Raw genomic sequence first — 15,751 nt, forward strand, 5'->3', positions numbered from 1 at the left:
AAAAGCATGACCAAGTGACCCATGCAAGTGTACTCTCTGTTATATATAGCCTATTTCGAATTTATTTCTGAAAATCTCCATATTAAAGCTATCATGACATTGTAAAAATATGCTTCATTTATTCATGCTAATGCTAATGTGCATCCTTAATTGTTGGTAAATGGGAAACCTGCCTTTAAACCCCTCCAACATCTGTAGTCATTAGTGGCTGTGAGTGAAAAGCAGCACTTTAGCATTGAGTCTGCTGGAATTTCATAAGAGGAGGAGCAATCCATGCAGTTACAATCTCAAACAATTAGTATTACTATGAATACAATTGAGTGTTTTTGAAAAACTAGCCATTTTTGATTAGAAGATAGTGTGGCTCAAGTTCTTTCTCAAAATATGCCACATCTAGATTATCTTGTACAACACTTTGTGCATGTATGCATCACTTCCTGTACATAACATACTATGCATATGGGAGAGATGTGTCACACTTCCACCAGCAGTGAAAACTATTAAGAAGTTGTAATACCTATACAGAACTTGTATTAGATATGTCAGATGTAGGCTTTTGAGCAGCCTACTAAAATGACAGCAAGAAAAGTTAGCAAATTAATGTTATCTAAAGGATTAACACTTTAAAATGATTTCACAGTCAGAAATAAAGTAAAGTAACATACATTGAGGGGGCCAATACATATCATTTATATAAAGTGTGTATAATGTGCACCTTTCTAAACAGGAAGGTTTAGATCAGTTCCCTCAACTCACATACCCTGTTGTCTGATTAATCAAAGATCAAAAACCTAAATATTATTTTAGGAGCTGAATAAAAAAACGAAAAAGAAACTGAAGGGCAAAAAAGCTATATAACCATGGACATATACAGTCTATGTGTGTATAACGCATAAATAATCGTAGGAGCATAGCATAAATGTAGGCCAATGGAGCCAGAGACGGTTTAATAGAATCCTTGATGTAACGTAGTGGTCGCCTAGCAGTGTCTACACCACACTGCCGGAATCCTACAAGAAGAAGAAGAGCGTAGTGGTGGCGGGGTAAGTTCACGTGAATCTCAATTTCTCTCGCGATATTTTGCAGAGCTTCCTGACAGCTGAAAACATGGCAGACGAACACGGGCGAAAATGGGACCGCTGTCTTGCTGATACAGCCGTGAAAACAGGTTAATGTCTTTTCATACGTGCAATATAATTGTTTAACGCTGTCGTTAGGCATTCTGCAGCATATTACACATGGTAAATAAGCTGTGGTACAGGTTAGTCGAGGTTCTTTTCTACGGGACATCTGACAGTCTACTGAGGTCAACTGTAACGTTAAACCATGGATGTATTAGGCTATTGCGCTATCTCTGAATAGATAAAAAAAACTGTCCACACGAAAATGCTTAAACCATTGGAAAACTGCTAAATATATGAGTGGGAAGGACCGTATGATTATGCTCAGGTGAACCACTTTTCTGTCCACTCCTACTCTCTGTATAGTGTGTGTTTTAATACAGCTGAAGTCACAAATTAGTTCTCATTTACATATTGTTCTTTCTGTTGTCAGACAGAATTAACATAAAATGGCGATTTAATCCTGTCTTATAAATATAAATACTAATGACCTTAGCATGCTGTGTAATAGATAGCCTCCAGGCCCGTCTGGAAGGACTTATGTTATTGTTTTCCCAAAGTGTTTCCCTGTTGATACTAAAATGCAAAGCCAGTCTTTCAGATGGATCCACTGTGGAGAGAGCCAGTAGGGCCAAGATTCTCCTAGTGGCATCGATGCTTCCGTGGCAAGTGTCTGACGATCGCCACTGAGGCATCGATCAGTAGTCAGCGCATCGATGAGTCTGTGGCAGGAGCCAAGCACTGGCAGGCGATCTGTGGCACTCGTCAACACCCGTCAATCATTCATTTCATTTATTATACAGGAACATTTAAAAGCAACAATTAAGTTACAATAAATGGGCCTGACTCAGTTTAAAAACTGGTTTACAGCAGGTTCCTGTTCTGCAGCAACATAGAACAATGAACACAACCTCGGCACATCCACACAGGACATCACCATTGACTAGACAGATACAAACAAACAAACAAACAAATATTACATTTAAATTAAATACGACATAAAACATTAAATACGGAAAAACAATACATGAACAAATCAGTGTGTGCAAGTATGACTAGTCAGCAATCTTGCCGAGCTGAGCGGCACCACAGTGTGACTACCTGTCAGCAGTTTAAACTGCCACAGACTGATCAATGCCTCTCTGGCGTCTGACGACCCTGGTTTCCACTGAGGCGTCGGAGGATCTCGAGAGTAAAATTAAAATTCTTGTTCAGAATCGTACCCCGTTTCCCCACATGAAAGCCCTGAGTCCGACCCAGTCATCCACTACAACTGACATGTTACGGGAGAGAATGGACACATTTGTTGTGTGTGACTTAAGTAGGCTGAATAAGTTTGATCTGACCAAGAAAAGCTAAAATGATGGGGACGTATACAGAAAAGGCCATATCCAGTGTAAAAAAACATTCTGCACATTTCATGTAGGCCTACATTTAAGTGTATGCCTCCACAAGTAACGTTACTAACAGGAATATATAAACGAAACCCATGTAAACGTTACTGCTTTTTAATCAAAAACGGCTGCTTTTGGGCGCCTGGGTGGCTCCCCTGGAGGAGTGCGCACCCATATGCGGAGGTTTGCTCCTCGGCGCAGCAGCTGCGGGTTCGGTTCCAGCCTGCGGCCCTTTGCTGCATGTCATTCTCCTCCTTTCTCTCCCCTTTCATGTCTTCAGGTGTCGTATAAATAAAGGCCTAGATCACCAAGGGGTCTTTATGCAGAGTTTATCTGTGTTAGTTGGAACAGTGTTGGTCCAGCACTGAAATACTTAGACTGGCAAACAATCTGTCCGAAAAGACACTTAATGGCATAATGAACTATATTTCTTGCCGGGAGTAAAATCATCTGCTTTGTGGCATTTCTTTGAGCTTACTCTGTGTAGCAAACTGCCTGCTGTGCCAAGCTGTCTTTGGTAGCCAGAGAAACTCTGCAGTATATGTTCTGCTCAGGGGCTTGTTTTACAGTTTTTTTGTTAGTCCTAACTTTCTACGATTGCTCAGGAAGAAAGCGTATTTTGTGTGATTCCTAGCATTTTAATATAGCAAATGGTTAATTCTGGGACATAATATAAACAACCACATAACAAGGACTAACAGATTCAAGAACAGTTTCTTCCCAAAAGCCATAACCACTTTGAACTCACACATGCACTGACTTCACAGTCTTACCCCCCAACCCCCAGACTCTCTTCTACTCACCTACTGTGCAATATTTAATATTTAATACTTTTGATAATATTGACAATTCTGTGCAATTTCATTACTGTGCAATGTCATTACTTCACAATGCATTTCACACTGTACACAAAACCATATCTATCTTTATATTTTTTATATATATGTAGCTCTCAGAACTGTGCACCTTACACCCCAACCCCCGGGTCCCAGGGTGAAAAAATTCGAAAACGTCTCTCTTTTGGCTCCGTCTGGATGGTGAAGCCGGATATTTATCGTATCGATGATGTCATCGCCACACCCCTCGACCTCTTACCCGCAGTCCCGCACTAGTGCACAGCCACACCAGACTGCGGTGAAGCTAAGCAAGCATATCCCATCTCAATGGTCAAACCAGCTCACTTCATGTAGCTAAATAGTTTGTCTCTGCTCCCTGACACTTCCCTCTGCTCTGCCGGTCCTGGATTCTACACAAGATATATTGCTAACATTATGTAGCTAACTTTAAAGCGCCCATATTATGCTCATTTTCAGGTTCATAATTGTATTTTAAGGTTGTGCCAGAATAGGTTTACATGGTTTAATTTTCAAAAAACACCATATTTTTGTTGTACTGCACAGCTGTCTCTCACTGCTGCTGATCCTCTTTTCAGCTGGTCTCTGTTTTAGCTACAGAGTGAGACCTCTTTTCTTCTTCTTCTGTACTATCTTTGATTGCACTCGCACATGTGCAGTAGCTCAGATGTAGATCATGTCAGCTAGCTCCATAGACAGTAAAAGAAAGGCTGTTTCTCCAACTTCGGTCAGTTACAAGGCAGGATTAGCTGGAAGACTTCTAAATGAGGGCGCACATGTAAGTAGTTCTTTTGTAGATTATGGTGAACTTGTGTGTGTTGTAGCTTTGCTATTGAGAACGAGGTAGCATGCTAGCGTTAGCATGTTAACGCTAACGCTACGAGCTAACGGTTGCAGTTAGCCAGCTCGTTTCGGCTTGTGACGTCACAAGCCGTGCCGATTTTGAACAGCTCACCCGGAGACTGAAGGCAGGACACATTCAGAAACCGTATCTCACTCAAAACAACATGGATGGATTTTTTTCAAAGTTTGTATGCGTGTGGCAGCACCAGAGACAGAAAAGAATACCCCAAATCCCAGAAAAAGTGTTTTTTTCATAATATGGGCACTCTAAAGTAGCTGACCGCTAAAGTAGCTGACCGCTACAGCAGCGACGTAACGTTAACTTTAGCTGCTATGGTTAGCTAGCTGTTTATAAAGTGGAAGCTAGCTAGCTAATCTGTCTGCTTATCAACTCCTTGAACGGATTATAGTAACTTTTACCACGGCTTATTGTAGAAAAGCTACTGCAAGAAAAACGTGTAGATTATCAAAAAGACATTGGATCATTGATGTTTGTTTGACTGCCGATGTTAGCTAGTTAGCACCGCTAGCTAGCGCGCTGCAGTCATGTCCGATAGCAGACAGAATTGCAGAACAGCACATTATAAAATGTAAACAAAGACGTTTCCTTGCGGAGGCCTTTTATAAAATGAGGAGTGGTGAAAGTTATTATAATCCATGGATGTATTAAGAGAACGTTAGTCTAGCTAGTCATGTTATGATGGGAAGTTAACTCTTCTTCTCTGTGTTTTGGTGAATTTCTGTAGCAGTAACAGCGCCGCCTATAGGCCTGGAATATGAAGTAGCGCGGTGAGTCATTTACACCGGATCCGTATGGATGCAAAAATCCTTGAAACGAATCCAGGGAAGACGGGTAAAAAAAAGATCGTTTTGGTACGTGTGGACGTGGCCTGAGTCACTGACTCTGATGCCTCTACACCAAATCTTATATATAGTGCCACATGATTATGTGGTAAAACTTTGAGATATCCTACAAAGGATATACATGTACTGTAAACAAAGGAAGACAGCTAATACAATATATACTGGCCAGTGATAACAGTAAAAAGACAATGGGAGAAGTCAAATCTAACTTTTGTGTGCATTGAAGGGCGGAAGACCATCACAAACATCCTCCATATAACAGGAAACAACTGTGTTTTTGGAAATATTGTATTTCATCTTTTTTCTAAGATAAATTCACATAATGAATATGATTGAAACAAATGTCTTTAGTGATGCCATTTCCAGAAAAATACTTGAAATAATGAACAAATGAAGAACCGTACCTTTAACCAGCTCTGGACTTTATTTTCTGGGGAAACCTGATTATTGGCCTGTGGGTTATACAGTTCATTATACAGCAGCACAAATGTTTTTGTAATAATCCACCCCCTTTGAGACATCCAGACAAAGAGAAAGGATGCCAAAATGAGATGTTGATCACCTCTCATATTTTGCCAATGCTTTTACTGTCAGTGGAAAATCAGGGGCTTCAAAACTGCTGGCCGAAGACCAAAGAGAGACTGAGGCTGCAACAGACGTGAACCTCTTTGCTTGAAATGGACGCAGAGGTCAATGATTTATCGTTGATCTGCACCGACAGTGAGGGTGTTCAGGGTCTTTTGTTTTCTTGTTTGACATGTGTAAGTTGTGTAATAGAGAACAGTGTGAGGGTTCTGGTTCAGGCAAATCGGTCATGCTGCATAGCTCCCTGAATCCAATTAAGAGTCGGAGGGGCCCAAATGGCGGGTTTTTTTTATGTGTTTTCTGTGCTGGCTGGCCTGCTGTTGGGTGTGGTGTGGCCTGCAGCGAGGTGAAGTTGAGCGCACAAACACATTCCTCCTCAAGATCCCGCTCTGGTCTGAGCACTTCAAACAACTCAGCCAACTTCTATGCTACTGACTAACCTTCTGCTTGACCATACTGGGTCATGACATTGCTTACCTGCACATGTGTGCACTCTTTGACCTATTACCTCTTCTGCCCTGTGCCACATGGACTCATTCCCCCCTCTCTTACACCCCTTTTACTGTTTTCTTTCTTTTTTTCTCCTGCTGCTTTTTCTCTCCCTCTCATTTCCTAATGAGCAATGTCTTGCTAACTTGTGCTGTTTACCAACTCTTGCATCAAACATAATAACGGCACCCCACTGACCTCATTACTAAAGATTTACAGCTATGCCAGCCAGTTTTTATACTGAATCAACATGGTCACATTACCTCAGTACTAAAGTCAAATATTTTCTGGAAGTGTAGTTTAATCTCCCCAATACACTACTTTCTTTTTGTCTTCCTCTTTTGCAGTAACTGGCCTTGCTGTGGGCGTTGTGTTCTCCGTCCTTCTCTTTAAACGTAAGTGCTCTTTCTTAAGGTAGACTGGTAAATTCAGGGTTGTTTTTTTTTTTAAGCACTACTTTAAAACATCATTCATGGTTGAATGTATTTCTCCCCCAGGTCGCACGTGGCCTGTCTCTCTTGGTTCAGGTTTGGGACTGGGCATGGGATACGCCAACTGCCAGCATGACTTTAGGTCACCATACCTGGTTCATGGCAGAATGGTTAAGGTGAGCGCAGAGGTTAAAATGTATTGTTTGTTAGAGGTTTGTGACACACTAATACATTATGCTTCATGATTTTTGTATGTGCTCATTTACAGGACCAGTAGTTAAGGACAAAAGATGAGCAGGATTTGCCATGAAGTTGCTCATCCATTTTGGTGTTGTTGTTTTGCTCCTCATTTCTGTCCTGGCACTAACGTCCAACGATTCCCACATTGTGTTTAGCAAATGGCAGTCAATGTATATTTAATAAAGTGATTTTGGAAAACTCTCTGCTTCTCTCTCTGTTTTTCTGTGTGCATGTTTGCGAAGAATGAAATGTGGTTTGGGGGTGGGAGGTAATTTTGTGTGTTAATGAGCTGGGAGACTCGAACTCCTGCTGTTTTGGAATGAGGGCCAGGTTCAGCATCTGCAGCCCTGTTAGAGAGTGGGAGGATGAAAAGTTGCACAGAATGATGGAATAAAGAAAATACAGTTGATGGAAGAATAATGCTAGTGTCGAAAGAGACTTTAAAAGAGAAAGTTATGTTTGCATACATTTGTGTGACATGAACTTTTTCATATAGTTTTCTTATTTATAGATGTAGGTTTCTTTTAATATCGTAATGGGTAGATTCTTACTAGATCAAGCATTTTGCACAGAATGCCATTATTTGTAGTCCTGTTTTAACTTGTGTTTGCTGTGACTTTTTTTCACAGGGAGTTGAAAAAGCACACGTCTCCATATCAGAAAGAATCTCTTACGTCTTGTGTATTCATTGGCCGTGAGTCTGTTTGCCGAGATTGTTTTGAGTGTGATTGATCACTTATGTGTGGTTGCATGGGCCTGCTAGGGGAGAAGAAAGATTTTGTGTGAGCGTGTGCAGTTATCCAGCCCCCTGGTGAAGCAGAATCCGTGGAATGCCGTTTCTGGACTGGAGCTCGGTCTTATTACTAACAGGTGAGTTCTGCACTTTGCACTCTGAGTCTGAACACAACACATGGTTTACACTTTCACATCAAAGAAAACGCATGCTTTCTCTAATACACTCACATTTTCCCTCTCCATCACAGTAACCGTTTTCTCAGCAATGTAAGCACATAAGAAATGTCAGAAATTAAGCCATGTCACTCGTCCCCTGTCCATTTAAATATTTGTTTGCAAGTGATGCGTGAGACAGATAGGGGTGCTTATGGACACAAGCCAGGCTGAACACCTGTAAGCAGGTAGGAAGAAGTGCAGGAATGGTGTGTGTGTGGGAGGGTTAGGGGGACCAGTGTCGCAGCTGAGATAACAAGGCAACCAAAACCCATAGGCGATGCCTGTCTGTGCCTGTCTGAAAAATTCTCCATGATGAATCTGAAGTACCATTCTAATAATGCTACCTAATCACATTTGTTCATCTAATGGTTCAAAACTGTTCACTCAGTGTTGGTGAATTTCTGGCATGAAATATAAAACCATGTAATGTGTGCTGCTGCATGACTGCAGCTTGGAGCTACTTCAGTATAAAAGCAGCAATACCACACATTCAAAATACTCAATTAAGGAAAGATTAAGGAAAAGTCTAGAAGCAAAAACATTATTTAAAAGTATTACTAGCTTGAAGTACTTATATGGGTATCAAAAGTTAAAGCATGCGACACAGGAAAATGCCCCGTGATTGTTATATATAAAATGACATTATTATTACTGATGTATTCATGTGTAAGTAGAATTTTACTGCTGTAGTCGGTGGAGCTGGTTTTACTACTTTATAAACTGTTGGATAGTTTAATGTATAACAATGCATTATACCTGATAATCTGATCATATGATTTGTATATGTTTAATGTTTTTGTGAAATTACTATAACTGCCAAATAAATAGTAAAGTAAAAATTAAAATACTTCCCTCTGAAATGTAGTGGTAGAAGTACAAACTAGGCTATTTGAGTAAATGAACACAATTCTGTATAAGGCTTACCATGATTTGAAATACTTTTGTACACTTCAAATGCTTTTGGACTCTTAAGTACAAACTTTTATAGAATTTATAAGGGAATATAATTTAACATTGTGGTGTGTGTGTGTGTGTATTGGCTATTTTTCCTTGAGGATGTGAATACTTCTTTCTCCACTGCATGCACTGTCAGGAGCTTTGAGCCAGAAAACACTGACATTTACCAGTAGCTGACTTGGGCATCATATTCCAAAGCTTAAATGTTAGGCCCCATATTCCCTTTTAGGATTTAAAGGAGTCTACTCATAGGTCAGCAAAACCAAGGAACATAGTGCCTTTCAGCAAGTCATGTGCTCATGAGTCTGTCAGTGGTTTCACTCCAAACATATTGAGGGGGCCTTAATTAGATCAAGTTGTCATGAGTTTATGGTTAAATAACATGTTGAAATAATTTCAACTTCCTAAAGGTTTCAGGAAAATGGATCAGAGCATTGATTCATATCTGTTTCCCAGGTGTTTTGCATGCTCACATTGTTATTAGTGTTTCAATTTGAAATACTATGATAACAAAACAATGCCAAATGTAGCTGCAAAGGCAAGCATGACTCTAAATATGCCCTGTTTGTGTAATCTTTTTATATTTGCATTTTTGTCCTGTAAATCTTAACTGCGGTCTCGCCTCATTCCTACTTTGGGAAACATTTGAAACCTTCCCAAACTGTCTTTCCCCCTTCCTCTCCGTTTTCTTTCGTCCAGAAACGGCACAGCAGGACCCCTGTAGTGTCTGGGGGCTCAACCGCGCCTAACCCCTGCTACAGAGTTTTACAACAAAAGACAACAACTTGGAAAGTGTTTTTAGTGGAGTTTCAGGGGAATTTAACACTGGACGGGGAAAGAACAAAGGGGAGGGACGGTCTGAGTTGATGGACTCGGGGATGAGATAGTGTTCATAACTAACCCCATCTCCCCATCCTTCTCTGTCGGACGGACGGTTCTTTATTTTTCCTTTCCGGATGATGTAACAGTTTTATGACAGAGTGGGCTCGGATGTATCCTCGCCGCTCACTAAGTGCTCAAATTTTCCTCTAATTATCAGCGCACGGTGATATCCAACGGCAACCCGCATCCTCTGGTTTTAGGAGCCAGGTTTCGGTGAGGGGGCTCAGCTCAGCAGGACGTTGCGAGGTGCTCAACTGGCTGTTCCCCGGGGTCGGTGAGCGGTAAGTTAGCTAAGTGTCTCAACTACGACCATTGTCATGGCTCGTTACTCAGAAAGTACGTTACTACTCGTAACTAGCTAGCTAGTTAAAAAAGTACAGGTATTAGTACACGTGTTACTGTAACGTCAGTTAGCCTACTCACCCTCCGAGAGCTGCTATCCAACACGTTATGGTATTTTTCATCCGTTAGTTAACGTTAGCTGCGACACTTGTTTAACATGACGGTTGCAACTTCTCCCACCACCTTCCGAAGTAACGTTACTCGAAGAAAACCCCGTCATCTTGCCGGTGAAAAACCAGGGACACTACTTTTGCCTAATCTATAACGTTAGCTAGATTTAAATGTGATAAATAAAAGAAAGCCAACGACAACGCTTTAGCCTTCATCAGCCGTTAAACTTAGCCTTACTGACGTTAACGTACGTTACGTTACTGATAAATTAACTGATCACTTACGAGAGATCGTGGGTAACACACTATACAAATTCGGATTGAACTAAACTAGCTATGTAATAGAATATGTCCGGGAAAATAACGACTTTTAGTCGTAACATTCGCCACTACTGTATTTCAAACAGTAGGCCTAATTACTCGTTACTGTAACGCGTTACCACTTTAACATAGGGTGCTCAGTCTCTAGAGTGCTGCGTTTTAAAGAAAGTAGCCTGAACTCTTGAAGCCTGTAAAAAAACAAAACATATAGCCTATACTTATTAAACAAAATCCTCCCCCCTCATCACAGCACACCTCAGACGCCCCTTTATCTTTTATATCTATACATAGATAAGAAAAGCTCTATTGATTCATGTAGACAAGGTTTCTGTGTCAGAGACATATGGAAGTGCTGAAAAGTATGTAAAGAAGTCGAGACCACTAGACACTTTTTTATAAGCAGCAGGAGAAAACGATAGGTTGGAAATGACGTGACTGGTTGAGGCATTTTTAAAGAAGAGAGTGAAACAGAGCAGAGGACTGACTTGGTATTAGAGAGTCAGGTGGTGTGGAGCAGACATTTGCCTCCCTCCCCAATTGTCTCTTTCTGGACAATATGAACCCAATATAATGTTCTTTCTGCAGTTGGTGATTCAGATCATCAAGAAGTTGTCTCTTTTAATCATTGAAATGAGCTACAACAACATAACTGGAGAAAATTTGAAGCACAGGGACCCCTTGGTTTCAAGCTGCTAATCGCCAGGATGTTGTCAATCCACATCTGCAGGGATATGCAACGTCCACATTTTGCATTAACTGTAAAGCCAGGCAACATCTGACCAGAAGAGATTGTGTGACTACTCTTTTTAGCGTGCGTTTTTGTATGGAACAAGGTTAACAGAGAGCGGTAACATGCTGTGGTTTTCTGCCCCTTTAGGTGCAGTCATGTGGCAGCGGATTCAGATTTGTTGGGCACTGTTTGCACTGTATTCAGCGGCACCGCCTGCACACATCAACCGCCTGGCGCTGTTCCCTGACAAGAGCGCCTGGTGCGAAGCCAAGAACATCACACAGATAGTCGGGCACACGGGATGTCAGCCTCGCTCTATTCAAAACAGGTCAGGATGAAGGCCCTCTCTGTCTCTCTCTTTCTCTGTCTGACGAGCTCTCTGCAGCTGAAAAAAATGAATAATGCAGAAATGTCAAGAAGTTTCATCCTCAGAGTTATGATCATTCTGTTTGTGTGAGATAGGTAATCCATTCTTTACACTTGAAATATGAAGGAATAACAACTTACTTACACTTCACTACGCCGAGCAAGTTTCAGCGCTGCATACTTGAAATGAATATAAATCAGTGGCTGCCTGCATGGTGGAAAACTGCATTTAAAAATCAAAGATTCTTAATAACACTGCAGGCATTGATATTAAAGGGTAACGCTGGCAATATTAATGTGCTTCTTATTGACCATAAATCCCATGAAAAGAGTAAAATCAACAATGTGTCTCTCAGTACTCTCTGACTTTCCTAACCTGTCTGTGGTATTCAGCCAGAAGCCCATTGGTTCCTTCTAAAGACATACATCATTAGATATGGGTCATAAATGTAAATGTTCATTCAAAAGAAAGATTAAATAAAAACAAAACTAACACAACAATATTCAAACAGGAGTAAATAGTGCATTTATTGGGGACTGTTTTCAGCCACTGATTTGTTGCTCAAATGGCGAAACATCCGGTACAACAATGAGGCTCATAGATGTGTTTTTAAAAGTTTTTGGACAACAATGGAGCAATAAGCTATTTCAGGCTTTGGCGACACAGAAATTACTTATAATATCACCTAGGGCTGGGCGATATGGAGAAAATCAAATATCATGATATTTTTGACCAAATACCTCGATATCGATACCGCAACGATATTGTAATGTTGACTATTGGTGCTTTCACAAAATATTTACACAATGAGATTTTTGATAAATAATCATCAGTAATGTTGACGTAATGACTAAGTGGGGTAAAGTTAAATAACAGAACAGCTAGAACAGTCTGGTAAGTTCAGAAAAGTACATAACTTTACTGTAATGCAGCCTTTAAAACCAGGAAAAGACAACACTTAAGCCATATTACGATATCCAAAATCTAAGACGATATCTAGTCTCATATCACGATATCGATATATTGCCCAGCTCTAATAGCATCACACTTATAATTTTTAAGTGACATGCAAATGTAACACTGTGGCCCTTAAAAACAATTTTCTATTCTGCCTTCAAGTCTGCTTTCTTACAACAGTTCATTATTCTAGTAACGCTCGCTTTGAAAATATTGATATTCTTCTCTAAGATACAGTCCCCCCAGTGACACATGTACACATTTTGCACACTACTTCCTATGATTTACACAATGGTATTTGTTATTCATTATTTTTATTTATAATCATTAGTTGACCAGTGATTCACCTAACATTTAATACTCGATTTTGTGTCTGGCCTGAGGCTACCAGACATCCACAGCTCTGGTTGTGCAGTTGAATCATGCAATAATGAACTCTGTCCTCCCCGCAGAGCTTGTCTGGGCCAGTGTTTCAGTTACAGCGTCCCCAACACGTTCCCACAGTCAACTGAGTCCCTGGTGCACTGTGACTCCTGCATGCCTGCCCAGACACAGTGGGAAGTGGTAAGATTTATTGCACATTAGCTCATGTAGCTCATGTGATCACACACAAAACCACAGGTTTCCAACATGAAAGAATAACTGTTCACTGGCGGACACAAAGCAGAAGGTAAAAAACAAAACAGAAATGGAGGATTTAGAATAGATTTGTGTCACAATTTCTGCAGTTCCCTATTAACCTTAATCCTGTATTTTATATTCCTCTAAAGTTCATTGTCCCTGTTTGCCAGAAGGAATGCAGACTTTCGACAACAAAGGCTTTGTAGTGAGGTGTATGTAGTTTGGAAAGCTGCCAGATAGGCTAGGCGGGTGGGACCACAGGTGAGGTCGCCTCATGTTTCAGTGGAAAATATTGTACCTCTTGGATTCCACTGCTGTTACCTGATAGATTAATTCATTTCCGTACTGTTTTTGTTGCTTGAGAAAGGCCAGAGAAAGTGCATCTACAGTCTCACCTTACTTCGGATTATCTGGAAATAAATGTTTATGTCTGTGGTTATGATTGTTGTTGCAGGACTTTAAACACAAATTTAGTTTAAAACAAAACAAAGTCAGCTCTCATGAAATAGGATACTGCTCCATGCTGGTTTGGCACTTGGTGGTAGATCTTGATAAAAGTGCTGAATGCTGATAATGGAAACAGTGAGGGGAAGTTGTGTAAGGTCTGGAGAGCTAGAAGAGTTTGTGCAACACTGAGGTTTAAAGGGGGCTTGTATATTTCGTACAATCATGGCGCAATCATTTTCTTAGTGTGAAAATACATCTTTAACAAAGCACAACACTAAAGTAAGTAAGAGTAAGAATTTGACCAAAAACACACACTTTCATCTATCCACATATAGCAGTATGTACATATTGTAAAAATCTAATTTCCTTAGAAGGAAAGGCAGAAAGAAAAAAAAATCTAAATGAATGCAAGCAAATAAGTAAATACTGTATATAAATAAATGATATTCAGCACTAACTTAATCCTGAAGGAAAGTCATACAAATATACAATGATGACAATGAACAGCAACAATCAATAGTCAAAACACTGTTACCATTCAGTATATAATAGTGCGTTCCATTTACCTCGGAACTCGGAAGCCGGAGCTGGGAATGACGTCACACCCGAGTTGAATGCGTTCCATTTACAAGTCGGATTTTTCATTACGGGGTTGGCTCTAGCCAGGTTAGCCATTGTTAGCAATACCAGTTGATAACAATGGATCACACTGTTTTTATGTGCATACAAACAGCATAACACCATGTCCACAGATAGAAGTTGGACAGGACTGTGTGTATGACTGATTTAGTGAGACACAAATAAGACAGAAGTGCTAATAACTGTATGTTACTACAGCTTTTACAACTGTTGATGCACATCATTGTTTGATTTTGAGCTCAGGGTACTGCGAGGTTTTCCGAGTTCTGAGCTCGGGAATCGGGGGATAACAAAGTCGAAGATTGAAAACCAAGACCAAATAAAGTTCACTTCCTGTTCACTAGGTCACTGGCAGTACATGTGGTTTGACAAGCCAGCAGAAATCCAGTAGCCATTGACTTTGTACCTCCAGAAATGAAGCCAAAGCACTCTCTCTCTGTATGTATATATGTATTTGTGTGTATGTGTGTGTGTGTGTGTGTGTGTGTGTGTGTGTGTGTGTGTGTGTGTGTGTGTGTGTGTGTGTGTGTGTGTGTGTGTGTGTGTGTGTGTGTGTGTGTGTGTGTGTGTGTGTGTGTGTGTGTGTGTGTGTGTGTGTGTGTGTGTGTGTGTATGTGTGAGAACAGGTGACCCTGGAGTGCCCAGGCAGTGAAGAGTCTCCTCGTGTGGATAAGCTGGTGGAGAGGATCTTCCACTGTAGCTGCCAGTCCTGCAGTAAGGAGGGTGGCCAGGAGGGGGCGGTGATGCAGCTGTATCCAGCAGACAACGTCCTGGACGCTCCATCTTTATCTGACACCCTCAGCAGTGCTCAGTCTCACCCTCTGCCCCTTTCTGACACACACTCTAATAAGCATGCTCACCCACACACAGACCATCACACACTACCACATACATCAGATGGAGGGTAGGTACAACTCTTTTTGTCACTTTGCGTTTCTCCTGCCCTCTCTCCTCCACACCACATCCTTTGTAACAATCTGTAGTATTGTAAAGGCACTTTGAAAATATGGCTTCACTTTGTGTTAAGACGTTTCTCTAAAGACACACACACACACACACACACTCTCACAAAGTCATGCTATCAGATTAAACTCTATTGTATATAAACGCATACAAACACACCAGCCTTTGCACTCTTTTTGTTTGCTGATTAAACGTTCATATGTGTGCATCCAGACATGACTATAGTCTGTTATTAGGCTGTAGTCTCAATGATTTTTTTATCTGCTTTAATGCAATAAATTCTGTTGTTGTGATAACTGCTATTTTGTCTTTTGTTTTATTTGTGCCAGTTGGCACTCTCCTTTTCTGTCACATGTGAGCATAACAAGAAATGGAGTTGGAGAAAGTGGTGTTGTTTTGAACCAAAGAAAAACCCACAGCTTCCTTTTACCATTTCTAAAAATGAAGTTGTTTTCCTTTTTTTCACGTGGCTGCTGTGAGTTTGGGCCACGGCACAAGATGTTGGTGCCACTTACTGGAGCACAGAAGAGGTGCTTGATGGGAAGAGACCTTGCTGTATGCTGCTTCATTGGCCTGAATGTGATGACACTGTGCCAGAAAGTTGAATGAAATGCTGTGAGAGCCATAGAGAAGGTTTCACACA

General features: G+C 40.8%; 2 protein-coding genes across 3 annotated transcripts; both read left to right on the top strand.

The window, feature by feature from the left end:
- The first annotated feature begins 1,058 nt into the window (after window positions 1-1,058).
- Window positions 1,059-7,022, top strand: LOC144516863 (MICOS complex subunit Mic10-like). The gene is made up of 4 exons (XM_078248527.1): window positions 1,059-1,168; window positions 6,498-6,545; window positions 6,648-6,757; window positions 6,850-7,022. The coding sequence occupies exons 1-4, from the start codon at window positions 1,108-1,110 to the stop codon at window positions 6,856-6,858; spliced, it is 228 nt and encodes a 75-aa protein (XP_078104653.1). The 5' UTR covers window positions 1,059-1,107; the 3' UTR covers window positions 6,859-7,022.
- Window positions 7,023-7,583: 561 nt separating this feature from the next.
- On the top strand, window positions 7,584-15,410 carry nbl1 (NBL1, DAN family BMP antagonist). 2 transcript variants are annotated; one of them, XM_078248528.1, is made up of 4 exons: window positions 7,584-7,691; window positions 11,262-11,442; window positions 12,891-13,002; window positions 14,772-15,410. In XM_078248528.1, exons 1-4 carry the CDS (start codon window positions 7,652-7,654, stop codon window positions 15,051-15,053), a joined length of 615 nt encoding a protein of 204 aa, XP_078104654.1. In that variant the 5' UTR covers window positions 7,584-7,651; the 3' UTR covers window positions 15,054-15,410. The 2 variants fall into 2 exon arrangements, with proteins under 2 accessions (XP_078104654.1, XP_078104655.1); XM_078248529.1 differs by lacking the exon at window positions 7,584-7,691 and adding an exon at window positions 9,419-9,892.
- Window positions 15,411-15,751: the final 341 nt, after the last annotated feature.

Source organism: Sander vitreus, chromosome 4 (genome assembly GCF_031162955.1).
Source record: "Sander vitreus isolate 19-12246 chromosome 4, sanVit1, whole genome shotgun sequence".
Lineage (NCBI taxonomy): Eukaryota > Metazoa > Chordata > Actinopteri > Perciformes > Percidae > Sander > Sander vitreus.

Excerpts from the sequence above, each read along its gene's own strand:
- LOC144516863 (XM_078248527.1), top strand. The coding sequence starts at position 1,108 with ATGGCAGACGAACACGGGCGAAAATGGGACCGCTGTCTTGCTGATACA. Across the intron at positions 1,169-6,497 it reads TGATACAGCCGTGAAAACAG|TAACTGGCCTTGCTGTGGGC; the intron begins GTTAATGTCTTT and ends CCTCTTTTGCAG. Across the intron at positions 6,546-6,647 it reads CTCCGTCCTTCTCTTTAAAC|GTCGCACGTGGCCTGTCTCT; the intron begins GTAAGTGCTCTT and ends TTTCTCCCCCAG.
- nbl1 (XM_078248528.1), top strand. The coding sequence starts at position 7,652 with ATGCCGTTTCTGGACTGGAGCTCGGTCTTATTACTAACAG. Across the intron at positions 7,692-11,261 it reads CTCGGTCTTATTACTAACAG|GTGCAGTCATGTGGCAGCGG; the intron begins GTGAGTTCTGCA and ends CTGCCCCTTTAG. Across the intron at positions 13,003-14,771 it reads CCCAGACACAGTGGGAAGTG|GTGACCCTGGAGTGCCCAGG; the intron begins GTAAGATTTATT and ends GTGTGAGAACAG.